Genomic DNA, 25,977 nt, shown 5'->3' with positions numbered 1-25,977 from the left:
TTCCAAGCAATAGCCTTATGTTATTCCCTAAATTAAGTTTAGCGGTGTAGTGCTTTGAGTGTTAGTTCATGAACCTGGTGACCAGGGTTTGATTCCCTGCTCAGGCATGGAGACCAACTGGGTGATCATGGGTGAATCACGTACTCTCAGCCCCAGAAAACCTCATCATAGGTTTGCCTTAGGGTCACCGTCCGTTGGAAATGACTTGAAGTCACAAGAACAACAAGAATTCAAAAACATAGCTGTGTTAGTCTGGAAAATCAGTATGCAAAGGGATCATGTAGCATCTTTGAGATTAACCGAGGTCCAAAATATACTGAAGAAACATAGTTTTTTGTGGGTTTTTCAGGCTATGTAGCTATGTTCTAGAAGAGTTTATTTCTGATATTTTGCCAGTATCTGTGGCTGGCATCTTAGAAGAATTCTCTGAAGATACCAGCCACAGATGCAGGTGAAACGTCAGGAACAAACTCTTCTAGAACATGGCCACATAGCCTGAAAAACCCTCAAAAAACCATGGATACCGGCCATGAAAGACTTCGACTTCACACTGCAGAAACAATCCAGTTTGAGACCATTTTAACTGCCCTGTCAGGGAATTTTGGGAACTGTCGTTTTGTCAGAGAAAATTCTAGTGCCAAGACCAACTACAATTTCCCAAGGGCTCCCTAGCATTGGGCCAGGGCAGTTAAAGAGGTCTCAAACTGGATTATTCCAATGAGGAAACTAATAGGCAAATAAGGATATAATACCCTGAGAATGGCACGTGTGATTAAGATGGTAGAATGTAATATTTTGTAATAATTTATTTATTTACAGTATTTATTCCCCGCTCTTCAGCCCTAAAGGCTCTCAGAGCAGCTTACAAATAGTCATTCAGATGGTTCCCTGCCCTCAGGCTTACGCTCTAAAAAGATTTGTGTTTGTCAATCAAATTTTGTCGATTTGATAGTCTTCCGACAGGCGAAGGCATTTTTATTTGAACAGATCTTTGAGATCTTGCAGGCTTGGTTTTATTGGGGGATGGCAGAGTTGATTTTGAGATTATTATTTTTAACTTTGTATATTTTTTAAATTTTATATTTGTAATTTTAAAAATAGAATCATAGAATCATAGAATCGTAGAGTTGGAAGAGACCACTAGGGCCATCCAGTCCAACCCCCTGCCATGCAGGAAATCCAATTCAAAGCATCCCTGACAGATGGCCATCCAGCCTCTGTTTAAAGACCTCCAAGGAAGGAGACTCTATCACCCTCCGAGGGAGTGCATTCCACTGTCAAACAGCCCTTACCGTCAGGAAGTTCCTCCTAATGTTGAGGTGGAATCTCTTTTCCTGTAGCTTGCATCCATTGTTCCGGGTCCTGTTCTCTGGAGCAGCAGAAAACAAGCTTGCTCCCTCTTCAATATGACATCCTTTCAAATATTTAAACAGGGCTATCATATCACCTCTTAACCTTCTTTTCTCCAGGCTAAACATCCCCAGCTCCCTAAGTCGTTCCTCATAGGGCATGGTCTCCAGACCCTTCACCATTTTTGTCGCCCTCCTTTGGACACGCTCCAGTTTCTCAATGTCCTTTCTGAATTGTGGCGCCCAGAACTGGACACAATATTCTAGGTGGGGCCTGACCAGAGCAGAATACAGTGGCACTATTACTTCTCTTGATCTAGACACTATACTTCTATTGATGCAGCCTAAAATAGCATTGGCCTTTTTAGCTGCCGCATCACACTGTTCACTCATGTTCAACTTGTGGTCTACTTGGACTCCTAGATCCCTTTCACACGTAGTTTCATTCAGCCAGGTGTCACCCATCCTATATCTGTGCATTTTATTTTTCCGTCCTAAGTGCAATACCTTACATTTCTCTGTTGAATTTCATTTTGTTAGCTTTGGCCCAGCTTTCTAGTCTATTCAGGTCATTTTGAATCTTGATCCTGTCCTCTGGGGTATTAGCTATTCCCCCTAATTTGGTGTCATCTGCAAATTTGATAAGTATGCTCCCAATTCTGTCATCCAGGTCATTGATAAAGATGTTGAATAGCACTGGGCCCAGGACAGAGCCCTGTGGGACCCCACTGGTCACTTCTCTCCAGGATGAAAAGGAGCCATTGTTGAGCACCCTTTGGGTTCGGCCGGTCAACCAATTACAGATCCATTTAACAGTTCCTTTGTCTAGCCCACATTTTACAAGCTTGTTTGCAAGAATGTCATGGGAAACCTTGTCAAAGGCCTTACTGAAATCCAGATATACTATATCCACAGCATTCCCTTCATCTACCAAGCTGGTAATTTTATCAAAGAAAGAGATTAGATTTGTCTGGCATGACTTGTTTCTCTGAAACCCATGTTGACTTTTTGTGATTATGGCATTGCCTCCTAGATGTTCACAGACTCTCTTTCAATTTTAATTGTACGATTTTAATTATTGTTTGAATGTGCTTTGTATACGCCGTCAGCCGCCTTATACTCTGTACAAGAGCTCTATTAAACCAAACGCTCCCCTTCCTTATGATTGTTGGCTGCTTACGATCCCTATGTAATTTTAGTATTTTACTGATCGTATTTTGTATTTGCATGGATCCATTTTATTCGATAATTCCTCCTTGATTCGCAGGGAGAGGCGGGAAATATAAATAAACTTTTTATTATTATTATTATTATTTATTAAAAAAATAAAATAAATGTGAAGTGTTTTTTTAAAAATCAATAAATATTAAAACAAAACACAGTCTTATTCCTGCTGCAGTGCGCTTTGGACCTTGGTGACACTCAAAATGGAGGACACTCAAAATAAAACGGAGCACAGTTTGAGGGGAAGTGGGTGAAAGGAAGACCTCCTGTGTTGGAGTCTGAGTGACCACTGAAGTGCGCAGGCGCAGGGAAGGCCCCGCCCCTCTCCTTTGCAGAACCTCCCCTTCCCCTTGGCTCCGCCCCTTTAGACCCGCCCCGCTGCTCTGTTTCCTAGCAACCGTCCGCGTGCCTCTTCTTCTCAGGCAGGAGGAGGCCTTGAGTGAGGGGCCGCAAGATGGCTGTGGTCCCCAAGCCCCGCTCGCGCTCCCCGCCTCTGCCTCCGCCGCCGCCCGCCATCTTCTATGGCCCCCTGGAGCCAGGGAACCCGGTGGTCGAGAGCTTCGAGAGCGACCTGGGCGCCTGCCTGGGCTTCTTGCGACGGAAACGGGAAGCGAGCTCAAAGGAGCAGGAGCTCCACCGCAGAGGGTAAAAGAAACGCCCAGCGCTGGGATGGAGAACCGGGGAGTCAGGGGCTGCAGCCACACTGGAGCACTTAACCCGCTTTGGCACCGCTTTAACTCTTTTCTGGCTCAGTGCTATGGAGTTCTGGGAGCTGGAGTTTGTTGTGGGGCCCAGAGCCAAGCGGGGTATAAATAAACATTATTATCTTATTATCATTACGTTTATTTAATTTAATAATAATAATAATAATAATAATTCTGGGTATAAATAATAATAATAATAATGTTTATATATTTATTTATAAACAAGCATTACTACTACTATTATGTTTATGTAATAATAATAAAATTATTATTATAGGTATAAACAATAATAACATTGTTTATTTATATGTTTATTTATAAATAAACATATCTATTTTTATTTAATAATAAAATTATTATTATTGTTCTGGGTATAAATAAGCATAATAATAATAATGTTTATAAGTTTATAAATAGGCATTATTATTATTTAATAATAATAAAATATTATTATTATTCTGGGTATAAATAAACATAAATAAAATAATGTTTATTTATATGTTTATTTATAAATAAACATCATCATCATTATTATTTATATAATAATAATTAATAATAATAATTTTTATTTTTATTTCCCACCTCTCCCAAGGATTGAAGCGGGATTGCATCATTAAAATAATACAACACAAATACAAACAGACAATCTATAAAATACTAATACTGAATTCCAGCATTCCTATTAGTCCTTCAAAATATGCAATCGTCGGATGATCAGGGGTGGATTTATTTATATTCTGCTTTTTCACAGGGAATCAATGCGGATCACAAGAGTAAAATGACACAGCATACAATTAAAATTGCAATTAAAAAGAAAGATCACAAAACCCCAGCCCTCTCTCCAGTCGCAAAAGCATAAGTCCAAGCCATAAAATAGGATTAAACAGCAGATAGTATAAAAAATGCCAATACAAGCATAATAAAATAATAATAATAAAAAGCTTGTGGGTGAATTGTGCAGGAAAGGTTAACCTATAGGAGAGGATAACCTTTCCTATAGGAGAGAGAGGGCAGGGATGGTGATATCAGTATCAATGTAAATATCAATGTTAGGAGCAGTAGAAATAACAGCAACAGTAATAGTAGTAGCAGGGGGAGGCAGGTCAAGGAGGCTGATCTGGGAAGGCCTGTCGGAAGAAATCCGTCTTGATTGCCTTTTTAAAGGCCTCCAAGGTGGTAAGATGATGGAGCTCGTCTGGCAGGTTATTCCAGAGCCTGGGAGCGGCAGATGAAAAGGTCCTCTGGGTCACCACAGACAACCTAGCCTGCTTAGTTTGTAGCAGATTCTTCCCAGAGGACCGAAATGTGTGGGGTGCATTATATGGAAGGAGGCGCTCCCGCATGTAGTCTGGACCCAAGCCATGTAGGGCTTTAAAGGTTATAACCAACACCTTGTATCTTGCCCAGAAACTGATAGGCAGCCAGTGGAGAGATTTTAGGACAGGTGTAATATGGGCAGTTCTTGGTGTGCCCATAACCAACCTGGCTGCCATGTTTTGTACCAATTGAAGTTTCCGAACTTGGCACAAGGATAGCCCCATGTAAAGCACGTTGCAGAAATCAAGCCGAAATCAAGTATTGCAGAAATCAAGCCGTGTTTGTACAACTGCTTCAAGATCTCGCCTTTGCAGGAAGAGGGCGCAGCCGGTGTATCAGCCATAGCTGATACCAAGTGCTCCTGACTGTTGCATCCACCTCTACTGAATCTCTTCCGGTAGACTATTCCACAATTTAGGGGCCGCAGCAATGAATGCTCTTGGGAAGTTGTGATTAATCTAGTGTTATAATATTCCAATAAATTCTTCCTGGATGTTCTGCGTGTGAGGGGCAGATTATGTAGGGAGAGGCGTTCCCTCAAGTAACCCGAGCCTAAGCCATGTAGGGCCTTAAAGGTAATAACCAACACCTTGTACTGCCCCTGGAAGCTAATTGGCAGCCAGTGAAAAGATTTCAGCACCGGTGTTATATGGTCAGACCTAGGTGTCTTAGTGACCAGTCTGGCTGCAGCATTTTGAACCAACTGAAGCTTCTGAACTTGGTACAAGGGTAACCCCAAGTAGAGCACATTACAGAAGTCTAACCGAGAGATTACCAGTGCATGTACCACTGCTTCAAGGTCCTTTTGGTCCAGGTAGGGACGCAGTTGGCATATCAACCGAAGCTGATACCAAGCACTCCTGGCCATTGCATCTACTTGAGATGACAAGTGTAGAGATGGATCCAGGAGTACTCCCAAGCTGGGGACTTCGTCCTTTAGGGGAAGTGTGACCCCGTCCAGGACTGGTTGTTGTTGTTATTATTAAGGGTATAAATAAACAAACATAATGATAATATTGTTTATTTATACCAATAATAATAATAATAATCTGGGAACTGTAGCTTGTGTGGCACCACAGAGAGGACCCCTCTGAGAGGAGAGCAAAGCTGTGGTGCGTCAGTGAATGGAATTTCTCAGAATTCACTAGCTCTGAGCCGTGGCAGTTAAAGGTCCAAAACACACTGCAAGGATAATCCAATTTGAGACCGTTTTAACTGCCCTGGCTCAGTGCTAGGGAATTGTGGGAACTGTAATCTATTGTGGCACTAGAGCTATCTCTGACAGAGAAGGCTAAATGTCTTACAAGACTACAGTTCCCTCAGTTCCCTAGCAATGAGCCAAGGCGGTTAAAGCGGTCTCAAACTGGATGATTTCTGCAGTGTCTTTTGGACCTTTAATGGCCATGACTCAGTGCTAGGGAATTCTGGGAGTTATAGCTAGTTGTGGCACCAAAGTTTTGGTCTCCTCTCAGGGGGTCCTCTCAAGAGCTTTGCTCTGGGGCCACAACCAACTATATTTCCCAGAATTCCATAGCACTGAGCCATAGCAGCTAAAGCGGGGTCAAACTGGATTATTTCTGCAGTGTGGATGCAGTCCATGCAATGGAATTCTGGGAACTGTAGTTTGTTGGGGCATAAGAGCTCCTCTTCATTAATGGCAAAGGAGCCCTATACCAAAGAGATGGTGGCTGCAGAACTGAGTAGTTACCTGAAAATATGTGTCAATTTCAGTTTATTTAGTGCCATTGATTGGTACTTTTGTAAACAATAAACAAGAATTTTGTATTCAAACTGTAAACTCATTTCTTTGGGTGGGGGGGAAAGAGCTGGATATATTTGGTCACACAAACTGTCTTGGTCATGACTAGGGTCACAACTTGCATCTCTCTCTGTATTGTGTTATACTAGATTCCACTCCTACATAGAATCATAGAGTTGGAAGAGACAATTCCCTTCCAAGGGCTATCCAGTCCCACCCCATTCTGCAGTGCAGGAATACACAACCAAAGCAACAAAACAGCTAACACTAATATACGTATTAAAAACAATTCAAGTATATCAACAACTCATAGAAATATAGAGTTAGAAGAGACCCCAAGGGCCACCTAGTCCAACCGCCTTCTGCCATGCAGGAACTCACAGTCAAAGCACCCCAAAAGGTGGCCATCCAGCCTCTGTTTAAAAACCTCCAAAGGAAACCCCACCACTCTCTGAGGGAGTGTCTTCCCCTGTCAAACAGTTTTTGCTGTCAGGAAATTCCTCCTAATGTTTAGAAAGAATCTCTTTTCCTATACTTTGAATCCATTGTTCCGGATCCTGTTCTCTGGAGCAACAGAAAACAAGCTTGCTCCATCCTCAATATGACATCCCTTCAAATGATTATACAAGGCTATCATATCACTTCTTAATGCTCTCTTCTCCAGGCTAAACATACCCAGCTCTCTAAGACGTTCCTCATAGGGCTTCATGGTTTCCAGACCTTTCACCAGCTACAATCTTAAATCTGTGCTTAAATCTGTGGTTTTAATGTCACTCTTATCAGGACATCTGAAGAAGTCGATTGATATCCAGGAAAGCTTATGTGGGAATAGATCAATTAGTCCTAAAGGTGCTGCCAGATTCCTCTCCCTCTTTTCCTTTTTATATTGTTTTTATAAGCATCATTTCAGTCAGATTTTCCGTGTCAGCTACTGAATGATGAGTAGAATGTCATGATCTTTAAATCTTTTCTTTTGAAAGATTGTAACACAGCCTGGAAGGCCTTCTTAGAAGAGCTAGCAAAATATTTGCAATACGTGCAAAATAAGAGATGAATCAACACCTGGCCATTGGGTCCATCAAGGCTTCTGACAGAAGATTAACACTACTTCACTTTTGGCCAATACACCAAATTAGATTGTTGATCTCACATTCTATTTATGCAAGGAAACGTCTGTTTTTTAAAATCTTTTTCCTAAGTCAAATGTTACTACAACTGGCTTGCTTAAGCAACTAATGTACTTCTAAAAATTATTTACTGTTATGAGTTTAATAATACAGATGTTGTTAAACCATCAGTAATAGTAGGGACTCAGCATGCTGTAGTGCTTTGAGCACTGGACCAGCCTTTGAATCCCTGCTCAGCCATGGAAACTCACAGGGTGACCTTGAGTAGGTCACACAATCTCAGCCTCAGAGGAAGTCAAATGCAAACTCCTGGAAAAAATCTTGCCAAGAAAACCCCGTGATACATTTGTCTAAGGGTTGCCATAAATTAGAAATAACCTGAAAGTACACAACAACAAAGTTTAACAACATCATGCTTCCTCTGTAATTAAAAAAAATCAGAGAATTGGTGTGTATTTTTTTCCTATCTATGAAAGAAGAAACTTGGTTGTTTTTTCAGGTCTTTGACATACTGTATTTTATCTTCCACTCTTATACTGGCAGTTTGCTCATGTAACTAGTTATTTGCATGAATAAGCTGGTGCTCACAGTAATGTCTGCTACAGCACCTTCAGTTTGTCCTTCACTAATGAGTACTTGAAATTGTAAGGGACCACATCCCAAGATCCTGATGATAGCTTGTTAGGATTCCCAGATATTTTAGCCAAAAATTTGTTCTTTTGTAACTTGAATGTCTTATTAATCATTTGAGTTACAGAAGCAAACAATTTTTTTGGCTTTTTGGAAGCAGTTTATAAAGATCCTCCCCATATTAAACCCAAAGAAGATCTTTTTATACATTATCATTGGCATCTTGGGATTTTGTTGCTTTTTTTGTTATCCAAGACAACACACACAATAAAAAAGGCCTTCTAACTTCTTTCTGTGATTAATGAAACACAGGCACGGGACAGACTGCCCCGAAAGAGTGGCCTGCTGGCGGCCTATTTCCCTCCAGAGGGACACTGCAGCCGCCAGACCGCACAGTGTCCATCTGGAGTAAAAAGGACCTGGAAAAACTGGGTTCATTTTGTGCAGCTGGGCGGACGTCACAAATGTGCCAATGGCGCACTCATTACGTAAGCGACACACAGTGATGTGCGGATGCTGTGCATCGCTTACATAAGGATGGCGGCCCCCGTGTGGACTGGAGACCGCCATCAAAATGCTGCTGGCACGTACTAGAGTCAGGGAACATACAGTTGGTGCGTGGTCCCTAACCCTAGTATCGCCACTGCCACACCACATTAGGGCCGTCTGTTTCGGCACACAGATCACCTTTCCCACGTTCAGCCTTTGAAATATTATTTTCTAATCAATAATAGAACTTATGAGAGCCAGTGTGGTGTAGTGGTTTGAGTGTTGGATTATGACTCTGCAGACCATCGTTTGAATCTGTGCTCAACCACCCAGCCTCAGCGGAAAACAAATACAAACTCCTGAACAAATCTTGCCAAGAAAACCTATGATAGGTCCACTTTAGTCCCATTTAGGGATGCCCTATTACTTGAAAGCACATAGCAACTAACTTTGGAACCTGTAGAGGGTACAGCTCCTTATAGCTATAAGAAAATAATGGTATCTAGAGGATGATTTCCATCCTTCTCAACGATATCTATCTATCTATCTATCTATCTATCTATCTATCTATCTATCTATCTTGCTGAGAAGGATGGAAATCATCCTTCTTGCTGAGAAGGATGGAATATATATCTAGATATCATTGGGTATGTGTGTGTGTATACACACACACACACACACATATATATATGGGCTATATGTAATCAGACCCCCAATGATCACGGAGTAGTTTCCCTGATGGTCTTGCTGGAATTGTGATGTTAATGATTGCTGTAACATCTTCATGATCCCATCTCCTCCAAGAGGTTTCAGGATCCACAGTCTAAGCCAATCTGCACCTGTGCATTGTTCTTCTCCTCACTAATGTACATACTTCCTTTTCAACAAAGAGACTGGGTGCAGCAATGTCATTTCCTGACTGCTTTTTGAAAATTATTGGTGGGGAAAATGGAATAATGCTGTGCTTCAGCTACAGTTCTTAGGATCAATGGGGCTCCAATACTGGCAATTTCCCTGATTTGTGGGGATGGTGGTCTGGATTGGATCCCCCTCGAATTGGAATGACTGTATATCAGTTTTGATTTCAGTGTTCAACAGTGTTTTTAGTTCCCTGAAATGGTTTATTCCTTTTGACATTTTTGTCTTCTGATTTAGTTTCCCCCCCTGTCTTCTGATTTAGTAATTGTTCCAGTTCCATGAAATTTCCTCATTGTAATTCATTGATTTTATCTAAATCATTGAAGTTTTATAGAATAAACATCTTTAAGTTTTTTTTGGTGGCTAAAGTCATTAGACCAATATATTAAATAAAGAAAAAATGTATTTATTAATGCTCAAGTCAAGCCCATTTCAAATTTCTTATGTAAAAGGTTGTATTTTTTTATGTGGGATAGGAATGGTGCATCCCTTTAGCCAGTGGTTCTCAACCTTTGGCTCTCCTAATATTTTGGATTTCAACTCCCAGAAGTCTCAGTCAGCTTGTCCAAATGATCAGGGATTCTGGGAGCTGAAGTCTAGAATGCCTGGAGGACCCAGGGTTTAGAACCACTGCTTTAGATGTTTCTGGACTACAGTTACCATCATTGCTCACCAACAAGTCATTGGTGAGGGATGGTAACAATTGCAGTCTAGCAACATCTAGATGGCTGCATGGTTCCCACAGTTGTGTTATATGATTTATAGAGCAGTCTGCCTACTGAGGGTGGGAGGAGGCAAAGATAAAGAAATCAGTTTTCCAAAGCCCTGGCAGTTTGAGTCAGGAAGGGGAAAAGGGAGGGAGGACCTATGTTTTCCCTCTTTATTCTTTTCTCAGCATTTCTTTTTCCATGTTGTCATTTCTACTCCCTGGGAACCCTAGGAACCAGTGGAAGGGAAATCGTTGAACATTTAATTTTGGAGGTTTCACAGTATTTTGAAAGCGAATGTAAAACATGATGGGTTTCCTCCTATTTTTAAAACCTCTAATTGTCTATGGTGATTTTTATTTAGGGTAACTACATTGTTTAATATTTGGAGTAACTACAAGGCTCGATTCCCAGATTGGTATTACAATGAAAAGCTTGTCAAAGTTGGTGATCAACTTGTGGAAATGAAAGTAAGTGATATTCCTGAGGAATCATTTTTAACATACACCCCACTCCCCCTTCTGTGTGCCTTTTATGATTATCTAAGGCCCGGTACAGATGTGCCTCGACACATGTCTTAATGAAGTGCTAGGGGCGTCGCTTACAGACACCCTGTAACCCTAGCACGTATTCCATATGTCAAAATGGGGGCGCCCTGTACAGATGGGTGCCACCATTTTGATGTGATGGACGCTTAGTGTCCACATGTCACGGTGCAATACTGATGTCACAAGTGTGCCATTGGCGCACTGTGGCATCAGTATCGTGCCGCAAAAAGAACCCGCTTTTTGCGGGTTCTTTTTCCACTGGCGGGAAACCGTGCAGTTAGTCCACTGTGTTTTTCCCTCAGTGGAAAACTAGGCCCCAAGTAGACTGCCCTTTTTGGGCAGTCTGTACCGGGCCATAGTTTTGGTGAAAAGGTTAAAACCCCATTCTGATGTATAATAGCCCCAATTCAGATTCGGTCCTCCTGTTTTATTTTTAAAAGTTTTATGGACTTGAAAATGATAACTTAGACATCACCTATAATTTGGCCCTTACTTTTTAACATACCACAATATCATTGTTACTATTTTGGAGTCTGTTAAACACAGTAGTTTAAATGCATGAACAAAAAAACTAATACCAATATTGGATAGCTTATTGTGGTAATGGAGAGTTGGACAGCATGGAAATAGTGTGAACTGCATGAAATGTGGTGTGTGAAGCTGTACAAGGAAGGGGAATGAATGAAAATCTCCCTCCCCACAGGAGTTGAAGTCTCTGCTGAAAACATGGTCCATTCTATGAAAGTAGGGAGCTCTTCTGTTTGCCCGCTAAATATAATGTAGAACATGTTATGCCTTTATGTCAGTGACTACATTAGAAGACAGCTCTGGACACCAGTGTTCACATCTCTGGTTGGCCATGGAAGTCCACTGGATGACCTCAGGTGGGCTGCATGAAGGCTGCATGTGGCCCTTGAAGAATTTTCCTGTGGCCCTCCACAGGTTCCCTTTGTTAAAATGTTTCAAAATATTTCATTTTCTTCACTTAAGAATTAAAGAGCCGTGGTCCCAACTACTTGACCTCTTTTTCCTCGATATAGTGGCTTTTGCCTTTGCTGCCATCACCTTTCCTCCACTTTTGCCATTGCTGCTGGGTCTGCTGTTACTTTATTCACTGAAGCTTTGCCCTCCTTTCTTCCCTTATAGCAGAATTTTCTCCTCCATTCTGAGTTTAATTGCAATTAAATTTCTGTTACTGATATTTTCTTTTTCTATTCTCTCTCCCCCTTTAACAAAATTATGTCTCCCCCTCTCCTGATTGCTCGCATTTGCCTCTGCAGTTGTCTCTCCCTGACTTTCACAAATAGTGCATTTTTCACTCTTATAGGACTGAATACAGATAACAGTTTCTCCTGGAAGACACTGGCTCTCTATATGTACCACACTCACTAGGCTGCTGGTGGGGCTGCTGATGCTTTGCCTCCTGGGAGGATTAATGGGAGCTAGAAAAAGGATGTCAAATACATGGATAAGATAAAAGGTGGAAGGATCATGGAAGTGCATTGTAAATTTAAGGAGTATATTGTAACATTAAATTTAAAAGGGGTATAAAGTAAAATTAAGAATAACAAGGCCAAGTGATAAATAAAAGGTGAACATACACTATTTGTAGTAATTGCAGGGGGAAAATATGAAGGAAATATTAAGTGAATTGAAATAGTTTAGTAACTCCAAAAACAAATGATTTTTCTACTAATAGATCTTGGTCATGGTGTTACCCCAAAAGAAAGATAGGGTAGGGTCAAAGAATTGTACAGTTATATTTTTGACGGATGTTAAAGGTAAGACTGTGTTCCTGATTTATGGTGAGAACAATGAAGATATACAACCCTTTTTTGCTCTGCCCCTTATCTCTGACATCCCCCTCTGCATTCCCAGTTGATTGCTCAACGTCAGAACTGCCCTTTGATCCAAAAGAAGTTGCCTGTCCCACTGTTGATGGTAATGCTGATGATCTATGGGCTTCTGATTCAGCAACAAAGTAACATTCCAGCAGATTATGCTGAAAGCAATTGTGTCCATGAACTTCTGTTTTTTGACTGAAGTGTAAAATTTATACATACAAATTCAGGATCTGCTTTTGTGTTTTAAAGATTGTCTGCCCTTTTCCTCAACTTGTATGTCTCAGTTCATTCAAGCACCTAAATGATAGTTGTATTCTCAATTGTGTAGTTCCTGCTTCTTAATTTGAAGCTATTCTTTGTAGATTTATATTTTATATTTGAATAGATGCAGTATATTGTTTATAACACTATTTATTATAAAATGTAAAATGCAGTAAGGTAAAGGTAAAGGTATTCCCTGTTGACAAGGTTGTCAAGTTGTGTCCGACCATAGGGGGTGGTGCTTATCTCCGTTACTAAGTTGAAGAGCCAGTGTTGTCAGAGATCATGTGGCCCACATGATTGTAACAAATGCTGTTTACCTTCCCACCAGAGTGGTACCTATTTATCTACTTGTATTTGCATGCTTTCGAACTGCTATGTTGGGAGAAGCTGGAACATCATGATAACATCATGGTTAATTTTGCTTCCCTCCCCAAAGATGATGTTAGAAAAAAAAGATATTACATTGAATTTTCTCTATTTTCCAACACATTATGAGATAATAAAGTAAATCTTCTTTTTATCATCAAAACTACTCACATTGGAGCCTGAATCCTATGAGTAATTGCAGCTATAGTAGATCCCTTGGAGCAGTGGAACTTGCCTTTGTGTTGACTCATTACTCAGGTATTGTCTGCACTGGCAAGAATACTGTAGGGGCAGCCCAGAGTATCCTAGACCCACAGGTTACCTTGGCCTCCATTTCCATGCCATGGCAGCTATTTGCATGAGCATCCTGCCATCTGACACTGTTGTGTGTTGCTCAATTCTGAGGCCAGAATGAGTGATCTTTGGATGCATTGGGCAGCCCAGTGCTGTGGCATGGATTTGGAGCAACAGGTAACTTTTTAAAATTCATATTAAGACTGTTAAACACCAGTTCTGGTGTAGAATGTGCTGGGGATCGTTTGAACTGCCCACACCAGAACTGGGAGTTGGGATATGCATTGTCCAGACAGGGTGATGTCAAAATAGGGGAGAAACAGCCTTTTGCCCATGCAGGTGATGCCTCAGTTGATCTATTGAGTTTGCTGTAGTTGGTATTCCCAGTAGAATTCATGCCTGGGTATAGACTGGTCAAAGCTGAACATTTGGATAATTCCAGCCAGTTATAGCTGGCAGGATTTATGCACATTCCCTACTAAAGCTGTGTAAAAATACCTAACTTGACTGGATAATGCAGAGAAACAATAAAATATTACAATATATTTTGTGTTTTATTAGCTGTCCTAAATCAGAATCCCCCCTCACAATACACATTTTAATGCTATTGAACTTGGTAGAACTTGTTTCTGAGCAGATGTGTAGAATTGCACTGTAAATGTATTGTAATATATGGCATATAATTTGCAAAACCCAAAAATATATGGGCAATCTATTTTTTATTTCCAGGAATATAAACTAGCACTTTCACATTGCTATGGGCGATACCTTCAGCACATCAGTAATGTAAATATAAACAAACTTGGATTAGATGTGCATGAGTTTAAGACCAGTTTTTTCCCCAATGGATTTAAAGATCCAACTGCTGCACGTACAGTGAGTATTTAAGTGTTTAAAATGTTATATTACTTAATGTTTTCTTAATTTGGCATTAATCAGACTGTTCATACGTTCAGCCCACCCACAACCATGGGCCAGTCACATTGGCCCAGCCTACTATTCAGCACACTGAATGAGACTTACAGGAGAACTCATCAATGGCGCAGAAGGAACCAGTCCTGTCTAGGGCCCAACTGCCGCAGTCTGCACTTCTCTGAAACTGCTCAGCCTTTGGATGCTGCTTCATTTGCTCAGATGGAGGTTTCTGTTGTGGTGGAGGTCCTTCAACCACCATACAACAAGGCAGAGTTCCAACTTGCCTAAAGGAGGCAGTTGTGAGACCTTTGTTAAAAAAGACACCCCTGAATACCACTATAATGGATAATTATTGACCAGTGTCCAACCTACCATTTTTGGGAAAGGTACTGGAATTTGTGGTGGCTTCCCAACTCCAGGGCTTTCTGGATTATCTAGATCCATTTCAATCTGGTTTTAGACCTGGCTATGGAACAGAGACAGTCTTGGTCGCCTTGGTGGATGACCTACTCAGGGAACTGGACAGGGGGAGTGTGTCCCTGTTGGTTCAGGACTTCTCCGTGATTTCGATACCATTGGCCATAGTTTCCTTCTGGGCCACCTCTCTGGGATTGGACTTGGAGGTACTGTTTTACATTGGTAAAACTCCAGAAGGTGGTGCTAGGGAACTCCTGCTCGACCCTCTGTCCATTGGCCTACGGGGTTCCTCAGGGTTCTGTGTTGTCCCCTATGCTATTTAACAAATACAGTATCCCCTCCATTTTGTGGGAGAATCCGTTCCAGACACCCCCCACAATTAAAATGGGAAATTGCTGGTATTCAAGCTCCATTTGGGGTGCGCTGTCATCGATATGCAGATGACACTCAATTCTACTACTCTTTCCCACCTCAGTCCAAAGAGGCTGTTGGATCCTAAATCAGTGTCTGTCATCAGTAATAGACTGGATGAGGATAAACAAGTTGAATCTTAATCCAGACAAAACAGAGGTGCTCCTAGTCAGTCGGAAGGCAGACCGAGAAATAGGGATCCAGCTGTGTTAGATGGGGTTACACTCTCCCCTGAAGACTCAAGTTTGCAGTTTGGGGGTACTCTTGGACTCAGCTTTGAACCTGGAGGCTTCTGGAGTGACCAGGATTGCTTTTGTACATTTAAAGCTTCTGCGCCAGCTGCACCCATTCCTTGAGATGCCAGAACTTGCCTTGGGGTACATGCCTTGGTTACATCCCGTTTGGACTACTGAGGCTGTCTTTGAAGAGTGTTTGGAAGCTTCAGCTGGTTCAAAGAGCTGCAGCCAGGCTGTTAACTGGGGCAGGTTACAGAGACCATACAACACCCCTATTGAAACAGCTCCATTGGCTGCCAGTTTGTTTCCAGGCACAATTCAAAGTGCTGGTTATGATCCATACAGCCCTATATGGCTCAGGTCCATACTATTTGGCAAACTGTATCTCCCTGTATGAACTGGCCCCAGGCTCTGAGATCCTCTGGCGAGGCCCTTCTCTGTCCCACCACCATCACAAGCATGGTTGGTGGGGACATGAGAGAGGGCCTTCTTGGTGTCTGCGCTTAGACTTTGGAACTCCTTTCCCAGGAAGGCTAGAATGGTTTCCTCCTTGTTGGCCTTCCACCAGCAGGCCACCTACCTATTCAGACAGGTTTTTAAAACAGAATGTTTGTAAAACCGGCTTGGGATGTTGTTTCATTTTAAAGTGTTTTATATCATTTTTATCTTTTTAAAATGTATTTTATTCTTTTAATAGCTATCTATTTTAACATTGTAATAATTTAATTCCTTTTTAATGCACCTCTTTTCTATTTTTTTAATTGTATTGTTCTTTTAAATATTGTGAAGCCACTCTGAGTCCCAGTTCTGGGAAAAGAGCGGGAAATAAATAAATAAATAAATAGTAACAACAACAACCACCACCGCCTTTGGCCTTGACTACGTCATCCTTTAATTATGAGTTTGATTCTGACTCAGTTATCATTCAGGTACGGAAACTTCCAACCTTGTTGAGTGTAGTAGAACTTTCCTCTTTTACGAACTACGTGAGGGCTTTTGTAGAACAGATAATGAGAATGGTGAAGTCTTTAGTCTTGGCTGTAACACAGCCAGAAGCAAATTAGTTGTCTGGTTTTCATTACACCATACTTAGGCTGCTGCTATGGCTGCTTTGCCCGTGTTCCCATACCTTCTACTGGCTGTCCAAAAATCTTGGGTGACTCCTTCTTCTGTAACAGAAAAATAATTACTTTGTTGTTAGACACTGTACACTTCATGACATCAAGACATAATAAAAAGGTGTCCCACAAATGGGACTCAAGGTTGAATACAATGAGATGATAGAACTATAATTAAAACTTAAAATAAATAATCATTTTTATCAATACAAGGGTTATGCAGATCCTTTGTCTACTACCCTATATGAGTGAAAGGCAAACCTTTAAATTGGATCTTTTTTGTCTGTAAGCAGGAGCCAGTGTAGTGTAGTGATATTGGACGAGGACTCTGGAGACCATGGTTTGAATCCCTGCTCAGCCATGGAAAACCACTGGGTGACCTTGGGCACGTCATACACTCTCAGCCTCAAATAACGCTATGATAGTTTCACCATAGTGTCATCATAAGTTGGATACAATTTGAAGGCACACAACAACAACCAGAAGGAACCTATGTAAAAACAGATATTGCAGGCACACAGAACTCTTGCATCCTTCTGAGGTCACTAAAATGAGTACCCAGCTTGATGGGGGCAATTAGCTTACAGTTGTAAACTGCGTAGAGATTGCTTAGAGTGCTATGAAGCAGTACATAAATGAAGCTGCTACTGCTACTTGTACAAGTAAACTGGTTGCTGGATTTGTCAGAAATTGAACACCTTTTGTTAGATATAATTAATGTATCTATGTATAAAGAAATATTTGATTAACTTTTAAAAGCAATAGATTATTCACCTTGTTCAGCCCATCCGGGGTTGTCCAGATTAATAACTACAGTAAAGATTTTGCCATTTTTAAAATATGGTATTCAAGGTTTAGACTCATTAGATAGCATCTATTTTCCTGCTTTAAGCACAGATTCTAAGGAAGAATTTTACTTTGAAGCTTAGTAACTGGAAGCCAGCTGTTTGCTGTAAAAAGATGAGATACTTGAATCCAAGCTTATCTTTTACATTCATGAAAAGTAATGCTAAAGTACTCCAATGTATTGTTCTTTGATTTTGGGAATGAGATCTCTTGTATTCTTTTGCTAACCAAATATCATAGCTCAGGAAATTACAACATTGTGTTTGAAACACATTTAAGAATGTTTATATGTATAACTTATTTTCCCTAAAATGAAATGAAACTGTTTGATGTCCTTGAGGTTTCTGACCTTTGAGTTTTCTCAGTGTTTTAAATATGCTCTTTAACTCACTGATCCCTCTTCTCTAACAAAGAGTGACTGGGCTGTAGGAAAAATGGGGTGCCTCAAAGTGTGTGCCTCATTTCATGGCTGTAACAGCTGACAATGAATCTTGGGCCATAGCAGCACCCAGGAATGACATCAGCATTGAATGCACTTTGTTTATGCAGGTGGCTGGGCATTTCCTGGAATTTCAGGCAGAATGGTAAAGCAAGAATAGGAGGAAGCTGGCATATTTAAGGGGAGGGTCAGGGACATGGAAGGGAGAAAAGAGGAAAAGAACAAGGATGGAGAGAGGAGGGAAGAGGCTTGAGCAGAAGTGATAAGGTGACCTAAAGGGGTGAAAGAAATTGTGGGGAGAAAAGAAAGAAGAGAGAGAGAGAAACTCAGAGACCAGAAGACTTGAACAGATAAGGAAGAGGATAAGGAGATGGGCAGCAAGAATGAGGGAAGTGTCAAAATCACATGGGCTCCTGGCTACTGAGGTAACATGGCTACAGGTGGACTAGAGAAGGGAAGCTCTCAGGAGAAACATCAGAATCTTCACTCCCATGTAAGCCAGAGTTTGTTTCACCAACCCTGGGGATCTCAGACCCACATATTAGCCATATTGTGTGGAAAGTAAAAAGGAAAGTATAGCATAGTGTATTACTTAATTAGTGAAAAGCCAAGCATTTTATGGAAGGAAGAATAAAACAGACAAGCTGATGAAAAAGAAAGGGCTAATGTAGCAGAGATGTTTAGAATGCAGGAGGAAGGGGCTAAGTACTGTTTCTGGCATGGGGCAGAGAAATAAAAGAGGAGGGAATTCCACACCTTGATTTGAAATTTCTGATTTCATTAATTCTTTTTATTTATTTTAGTTCCATGTTTTGCAAGTGTGGAATATTTGCCTTTACAAAATAGTATGTGATAATGACATCGATCTCCTGAATCAGGAATCTGTGAAGACATGTTTCAGAATCTTGACGACATTGCAAATAATCATGCAGATGACATTGCCACATGAGCATTTATGTTGGCTTGTTTATAATGGTATGTTACTCCTGTTCCTTTCTAAATGCAGTCTTAAATATTATTTCATGTTTTGAGGAAAATAATTTTGAAGAGACTTCTCGACGTTCAAAAGAACATTTAAAGAGAATTCTGTCAATAGTTCAGAGCCAGGATAGGGCGCATTTAAAATGGTGTGTTGCTTCTCTCCTCAGAGCTCATCCCCCCACCTTCTACTCCTGTTCTATCAGAGAACAGTTCCTGAAGGTTCTTTCAGTTGCCTATTATGTGAAGACATTTTATTTGGAGTATGGCTTCATAGCACTCAGTGCCTTGAAGTTGTTGTTGCTGAAGGCTTAGCTCATGTCTTTCCCAATAGGTGAGTGACACCATTTTGGTGTATTACAGTCAGCCCTCCATATCCATGGATTCTGCATCCATAGATTAAACCATCCATAGCTTTAATATATGTATGCATGTATGTATGCATGGATATTTTAGAAAAACCAAAAGCAAACCTTGATTTTGCCATTTTATATTAGAGATGCCATAATGGAATTTGAGCTTCCACAGATTTTGGTACCCATTGAGGGTTCTGGAACCAAACCCCAGTGGATACCATTAGCCCAATGTAATGGTATGTATGTGTCTCAGCAAGCACATGGAATTTATGTGTCATGAGTGGGATAGTTCTACTTACTGCTGCCATACAACTTTGGGCTTTAAAAAGCTTCTCCACCTCTGAGTTAAATAATCTGAAATTCATTTCCATTTCTTCTTAAGTTCTGTTTTAAACTTTTGCTATAAAGCAAAGGAGTTGTTACAGTTTGAGTATCCCTTATACAGAATTACAAAATCTGAAGTACTTCAAAATGTAAAAGTGTCCACATATGTGGCTGAGATAGCCTTTTCTCCCTCATTGCTCAGTGGACACAATTAAAAATATTGTTTATAAAATTATCTTCATGCAATTTGTTTAAGGTGTATACAAAACATAAATTAATTTCATGTTTAGATTAGACATCTCCAAGATACCTCATTATATATATATGCAAATATTCCAAAATCTGAAAAAAACTAAAATCCAAAACACTTCTGGTCCGAAGCATTTCAGATAATGGAAACAATCTGTGTATCACAGCTTAGTGAGAAAACTTTAATATAGATGGATAAGTACTAATAAAATATAATCAAAACATTCTGAAAAAACAAAGATTGCTTTGGAGCCATGACACTAAGTATCAGTGCTTTGACTCCAAGAAATAGCTGGGTTTAAGCTGTTCTCCTGTCACTATTGTTGCTGCCATCTTTTTTGGTTCCTTCTGACAGCACCACACATTATTGTGTATTGTAATGCATTACCATGTACAATCCCTCATAAATACCAGGATTGCTGTACCAGGATTGACTGTGACCTTGGCCTTAATCTCTCTCGCCCTCCCTCCCTCCCTCTCTCTCCCTGCATACAGACATAATCTGTATGAACATACATACAGTATATGCTTGCTCATGTGTATGCACACAGAGCTGCTGTATGTGTTTTAAAAATAATGCTTTTGTTGTTACAGGAACAATTCATATGTATACCATATCTAGACATTTGATGACCATTGGTCAGTCAGCTAAGGTAAGGCAGGATAAATTGGAAACAGTGATCTATTTCCAGGGACTGGCTGTCAAAATACTTTTTATTTTGAAATTGATATTGTTTAATTGGATAAAGTTCTGGGGTTTTTTTTTGTGTTACTGTTTTTAATGTCCTTTGCTGAAACAATAATATAGTATAGAAAAGTGTTTTTGTTTTAAGAGCTAACAGAGCAATTGAAGCCACTAAATCCACCACGTGGTAAGGTTTAGGACAGGAAGGATGGATATCCACAGTGCATCCTAATGTTCCTGTTTGTGGTAACAAATGTAAGACCTCCCTATTGCTCACATTGGGCAGGGCTACCCATGGGGCTTGGTGCAGAGTCATGTTGATAACGCTGCCCTTACCTCTAGTTCCCATGCATATAGGAGGCTATGGTGAGCAACGTGACTGGATCAGAAGAGAGAACTCAGTAAGAAGGGGGCTTGCTTTATGGAAGCTAAGGGCAAATTCCCCCCCCCCCCCCACCAGTATTGAGCAGTGCTGTTATGGGGGTAGGGTAAAGCTGTCTCTGAAACTGCTGGATAGATTGTTTGCCATTGCCTTCCTCTGAAATGTAGTCAACAGCACCTGGTATTCCTCGGTGTCACCTATCTAAGTACTGATCAGGGCTGATTCAAGATCAAATGGGATCTGACACCTTGAGAGTATTTTGGATGAGAACTGATAGAATCTACTTTATATACCCTAGAAGATTTATTTTATTTGTTTGTTTAATTTCTAAATAATTGATTTTCCCTGTCTGCAGTGTAATATCTGCTTAATATTTCTTTGTAATATGGAAACAATGTGTTGCTTGGTGATAAGATGATACTTCTACCGTAGTAAAGTTGAACTGTAGTGCCATCATATGGCTGTTCTTTGAAATCACCGTCAAGCATTGTTAGCTGAATTATACAAAAAGTCACTATGGAAGCTAGAGTGGAAAATAAAAATCTAATTTTAAAAATATCTGCCTCCCCCAACCTAGTCCATTCCTCCCTCAAATGTACTAGCTCACCTGCCAATACAAGTTAATCTTTTATGGCATATTGAAGGCCTAAACTAAAAGCAAAACAAACAAGCACACAAATAAAACCCTTCCAGTTTATAAATTTTTACTTTCCATAGGGGACTAGGTAATTTGCTATATCCAAGCCTGATTCTTTTTCAAGCCTGATAGATTAAAATATTTTATTCAGTCTCATTTATGTCTTATGATTTTGAACAAATCTAACTAAACCAATACTTTTCTGATTAATTAATTTTGATGAATATATTTTAATTACTTACCAGGAGCCCTGGTGGCGCAGTGGTTAAATGGCTGTAGTTCAGCCACTCATAAGATTGCGGGTTCAATCCCAGCCAGGGGGCTCAAGCTTGATTCATGCTTGCATCCTTCTGAGGTCACTAACATGAGTACCCAAATTGCTGGGGGCAATTAGCTTACACTCTATAAACTGCTTAGGGAATGCTTAAGTGCATTCATAAGTAGTATAGAAATGTACTTGCTATTGCTACCTGGGTTTGTCACACTTAATTTCAGTGGAGCACGTGTTACTGCTTAGGCCTGAATTATCAGGTATGATGACCCAAAACTTTGCAACTCTGGCACTGTTGAGGGGAAGAAGTATAGACTACTCTTTCTCTAGCAGTCCCAGTTTGTTTTGTTTTGCTCCATTCTTGCCGAGTATAAGTGCCAAAACGAAACACAACACCCACCTCTGCCTTCCTTTCCTGGCTTGAAATCACCAAAAAGATATTGCACTCACTGTTTGCAAAGAGGTGACACTGAATAGCCAGCAAATGCAAAGATAAGTAGAAATGTGTCTGTTTCCCTTTACATGCTATGAGCTGGCAGGGAAGGATAGAGGCACATGGATTTGTTTCTGTACTTACGAGATAATCTAAGTTTAAAACAATTGGTTGAGACAAATATAGGCTCATACCCTTTGCCTATCACCATCCCTGAGCTTGAGGTAGAAATCAGATATGTGTGGCTTGTCTCTTTGCCACCAGAGCGGAGCAACCAGAGCGAGCTTTGGCCTGAATCCTATTGTCAGTCCCGACTGAAGTAGACCTATTGATTCTTTGGAATTTATCTACGTATTATATCACCATTCAGCATTTGATTTACTGGAGTCTTCTCTAGTTGTGACTAATAGGATAACTTTAAAAAAACCTTTCCAGCTCCAAACTGAGGTTTGTATATGAGCTGACAATTTGTTTTTGAATTACATGGAATCCCCTCTTTCTTTAGTTCAGTAGTTCTCAACCTTCCTTATGCTGCAACCCACAGGTTGAGAACTGCTGCAATAGAGTATTATAGATTATGGCGCCAACTCTGGGTCTTAGGTGAAAGGGTTGTTCGGCCCCCAAAGCGGTTGCGACCCACAGATTGAGAATCACTGTTCTAGTTCAAGAAAGGGAACAAAGGCATCTAAGATTTTGTGATTCTATGTTTCGTTGTAACTGACATTGTGTCAGAGGCATAAGGACAATAAAGGTCAGATAAAATTTGTTGATCCATGTAATATAAACTGATAGTGGTAATAGACAAACAGTTGATTATGAAACATGTATGGCATGCCTTATAATCTGATTTTCTTTTAATAGGTACTTGAGTATTTATTGTGGGCTTGTGTATGTATGGAATCATCAGTTCCACTTCTAGCCGTACATTATTTGACATGGAGAGCGACTCTGTATGCTGCTGTTTGCCAGTGTTATTATGACTGCCATTGTGGTTTATATGGAGAGGTAATAATTTATAATTACTCACATTTGAATTTTTATTAAAAAATATTTACATGACTGGATATATAAGAGAAAGTAAACTCTGTTTAGCAGTTCCTAGTAAAAATGTAGGGAAGCTTTATTTGCTTTATTGTTCAAAACACAGAGAGAGTTTTGCTTAGAACTATAATTGTATTTCAGATTTGGAGACTGAACCTAAAACTGGCCTTTATGGAACTCAATCTAGGAATTTTCCTGATAAACTTTTTTCAGACAAAATGTACTTGTTGCATGTGATACTTTTGATTTCCCCCTGCAGCATTTTGAACTTAAAATACTCCTAGATTTGCTTGCAATAAATGACTGACCAGCAGTTCCTATCCACATAATTAGGAGTGCTGTACGTATGCTATTACCTGTTCATCCTCCTAACCTGCTGGTATTCAGTGTAGCAATCTAAGTACAGGTGTATCACCATTAACAAATAAACAAAAATTCCTGGACATTACTTTTATAACAGAAAATTTGGTTCCAGAGGCATAAATAACATGAAAGAATAGAGATAGGTTTCTGTGCCACAAAAAAGAAGAGCAGTTCAACATGTTCCACTGAATGTTTTATTCAAAGCTAACAATATGCAAATGTGAAATAAAATGACCTGGTCAAGTAAGTCTTGCAGAAGTAAACAAAAGCATTTTGAGCCTTCTAGAGATACGTGCAGTCTCTTTCACCAGCCTCCATTTTTCTTATTATTTTAATTGTGGTGTACAAACTTATTAACTATGTTTTTTAACATACTGGAGGTAGCTGGTGTGTAGGCTTATCTGCTCTACCCTTTTTTGCCTGTTTTGCTGTTCACACATGTTCAATAAGGGATTCTGGAGATGGCTACTGTGTACATTGCCTGTTGCAGGCGCACACAGCTACCTTATGACTGGCTAGAGAAGAATTCAATTTTTCTCAGGTCAAGCTTTATTGCATTGTTGGTTGCAGATACACTGGTGCAACCCAGCACTACCACCCTGTCTTTCTTCAGTTCTCTTGTATAATCTATTCATTGCTGATGCTGTTAAAAAACCTAGCTATGTGAAGAATAAGGAAGTAAGGAGGAGGGTTGAGAGGGCATAAAAAGACTTTGTAAAAATAAGATTTTTTTTTGTCAGATGCTTTAACTAGTGATGTCTGCCTACAAACTTCTGCTAGTTATTTCTCACTGGTTTTGCTCTGGCTTCCTGTTAAAATGTCCTGCTTGTTTTTACCTTCAACTTCCTTTTTAATGTGTTTACAATTATACACTATCTGCTTCTCTGCTTATATTTTTAGTAGTCTGAATTTTTGTTGGTTAATCATAAAAGCATCAGCGAGACTCACATAGTGCCACTGTTGACTGTAGCTGATTCATAAGAACTTTCTCAGTTGTATTACCTTTCTTTCTTGCAATTTGGCTCAAAGATTATTTTGGGAATTCTGAATGCTTGTGTCACTTGGGGGCTGTGCAGACTGTCCCTAAGGAACGGCCTGCAGCTGCCTTCAGCTGCCCTGGATCAGGGCTGCGGCAACTGCACACCGCGGCCCTGATCTGCCCTTTCCAGGGCACAAAAAAGAGCTGCTTTTTGCATTTCCTTTTTGCACTCTGGAAAGGGCATGATAGCCATGGCACCACAGCTTTAAGGTGCTCCTTTGGTGCTGCATCGTGTGGACGCAGCGCCACAGCAGCACCATGACGCCACACGTTGTGTGGAGTGGCACACAACATCATGGCGCCCTGGGGGCGGAGTCAGGGCATGCATCATATGGACTCCATGCTCCAACTCTGCCCCCAGGCCAGCCTTAATGGCCAGCCTGCACAGGGGCTTGGACTTCAAGCTCATGCTAAGTAGACATTTCTCCCCTTCTTTTAATGCCTACCCCTATTAAGAAGACAAATATCACAAATATCTACTAACTTCTTACATATATATATATATTTATGCTGTAGTTATTTGCACGGCGTGGCTTGATGAAAATTGATGAACTAAAGCAAATGGAAAATATGAGTTCATCACCACTGAGTGTGGAAACAAAGAAAAAATTCAAAGAAGCAACTGTGAAGGTATACATATTTAATAAAGGTTATAGTACTGAAACATGCATATCATATATCATACATTACTGTATATTGTGCCTTTTGTAATAACTATGTCTTTCGTCTGTTTGGATCAGATGGCAGCATTGATTTTCAAAAGATCAGCATTTGAACCCAGAAGACGGCCAAAGAGTTTTTTTCGACCAAGAGTGAGAGTTAATCTAAGAGAGTTACAGCATGTAAGTTTTAGTCATTTTGGACTGTCCTGAGCACAATCTGAAGACCATAAAGGTGGTTTCCAGATGATTCCTATAGATGTCTACTTAGAATTAAATTCCCAGGGAATTCAGTGTGCCTTACTCCCAAATAAACGGATTTAGGATATCAGGATAGGATATTAGACTGAAAGTGCAAGACCTTGATTGTTCCAAGTAGGCTACCTTGCTCTGACAAAATCTGGAACAGAACTGAGGTGCTAGGCTAGATTGCATACTCACTTCACCTCCTTCCTGAACAGTGGAGATGCTAAAAAGGGAATCCCTTTCAGCTGTTCCATCACCTCTGTGCTCCCTGCATCGACAAGCAAGCACTGGGAAACATTACATCTCTGATGTAAGAAGATGGGTTACTCAGTAAAGGCTTTTGCAGAAAATAACTTTAAATAATTGTGAACTCTAACATGCTATTATTTGAT

At 40.3% G+C, this 25,977-nt stretch overlaps 1 protein-coding gene across 5 annotated transcripts in view; it reads left to right on the top strand.

The window, feature by feature from the left end:
- Nucleotides 1-3,004: 3,004 nt before the first annotated feature.
- The window catches only part of CFAP54 (cilia and flagella associated protein 54), a 168,376-nt gene continuing 145,403 nt past the window's right edge, over nt 3,005-25,977 (top strand). For 4 of the 5 annotated variants that reach the window (XM_089523919.1, XM_089523916.1, XM_089523915.1 and 1 more), the window contains exons 1-8: nt 3,005-3,218; nt 10,589-10,694; nt 14,270-14,416; nt 18,726-18,897; nt 20,424-20,482; nt 23,099-23,242; nt 25,197-25,310; nt 25,421-25,522. In XM_089523919.1, coding sequence (XP_089380045.1) covers nt 3,028-3,218; nt 10,589-10,694; nt 14,270-14,416; nt 18,726-18,897; nt 20,424-20,482; nt 23,099-23,242; nt 25,197-25,310; nt 25,421-25,522 — 1,035 coding nt within the window. In that variant the 5' untranslated portion in view covers nt 3,005-3,027. The remainder of the gene's footprint in view (nt 3,219-10,588; nt 10,695-14,269; nt 14,417-18,725; nt 18,898-20,423; nt 20,483-23,098; nt 23,243-25,196; nt 25,311-25,420; nt 25,523-25,977) is intronic. The other variant, XM_089523917.1, reaches the window with a different exon arrangement.

The sequence above is a fragment of the Sceloporus occidentalis genome, unplaced genomic scaffold (assembly GCF_023333645.1).
Source record: "Sceloporus occidentalis isolate IW3139 unplaced genomic scaffold, rSceOcc1.0.p SCAF_5, whole genome shotgun sequence".
Classification (NCBI taxonomy): Eukaryota; Metazoa; Chordata; class Lepidosauria; order Squamata; family Phrynosomatidae; genus Sceloporus; species Sceloporus occidentalis.
This window is presented reverse-complemented; position numbering and strand designations above follow the sequence as displayed.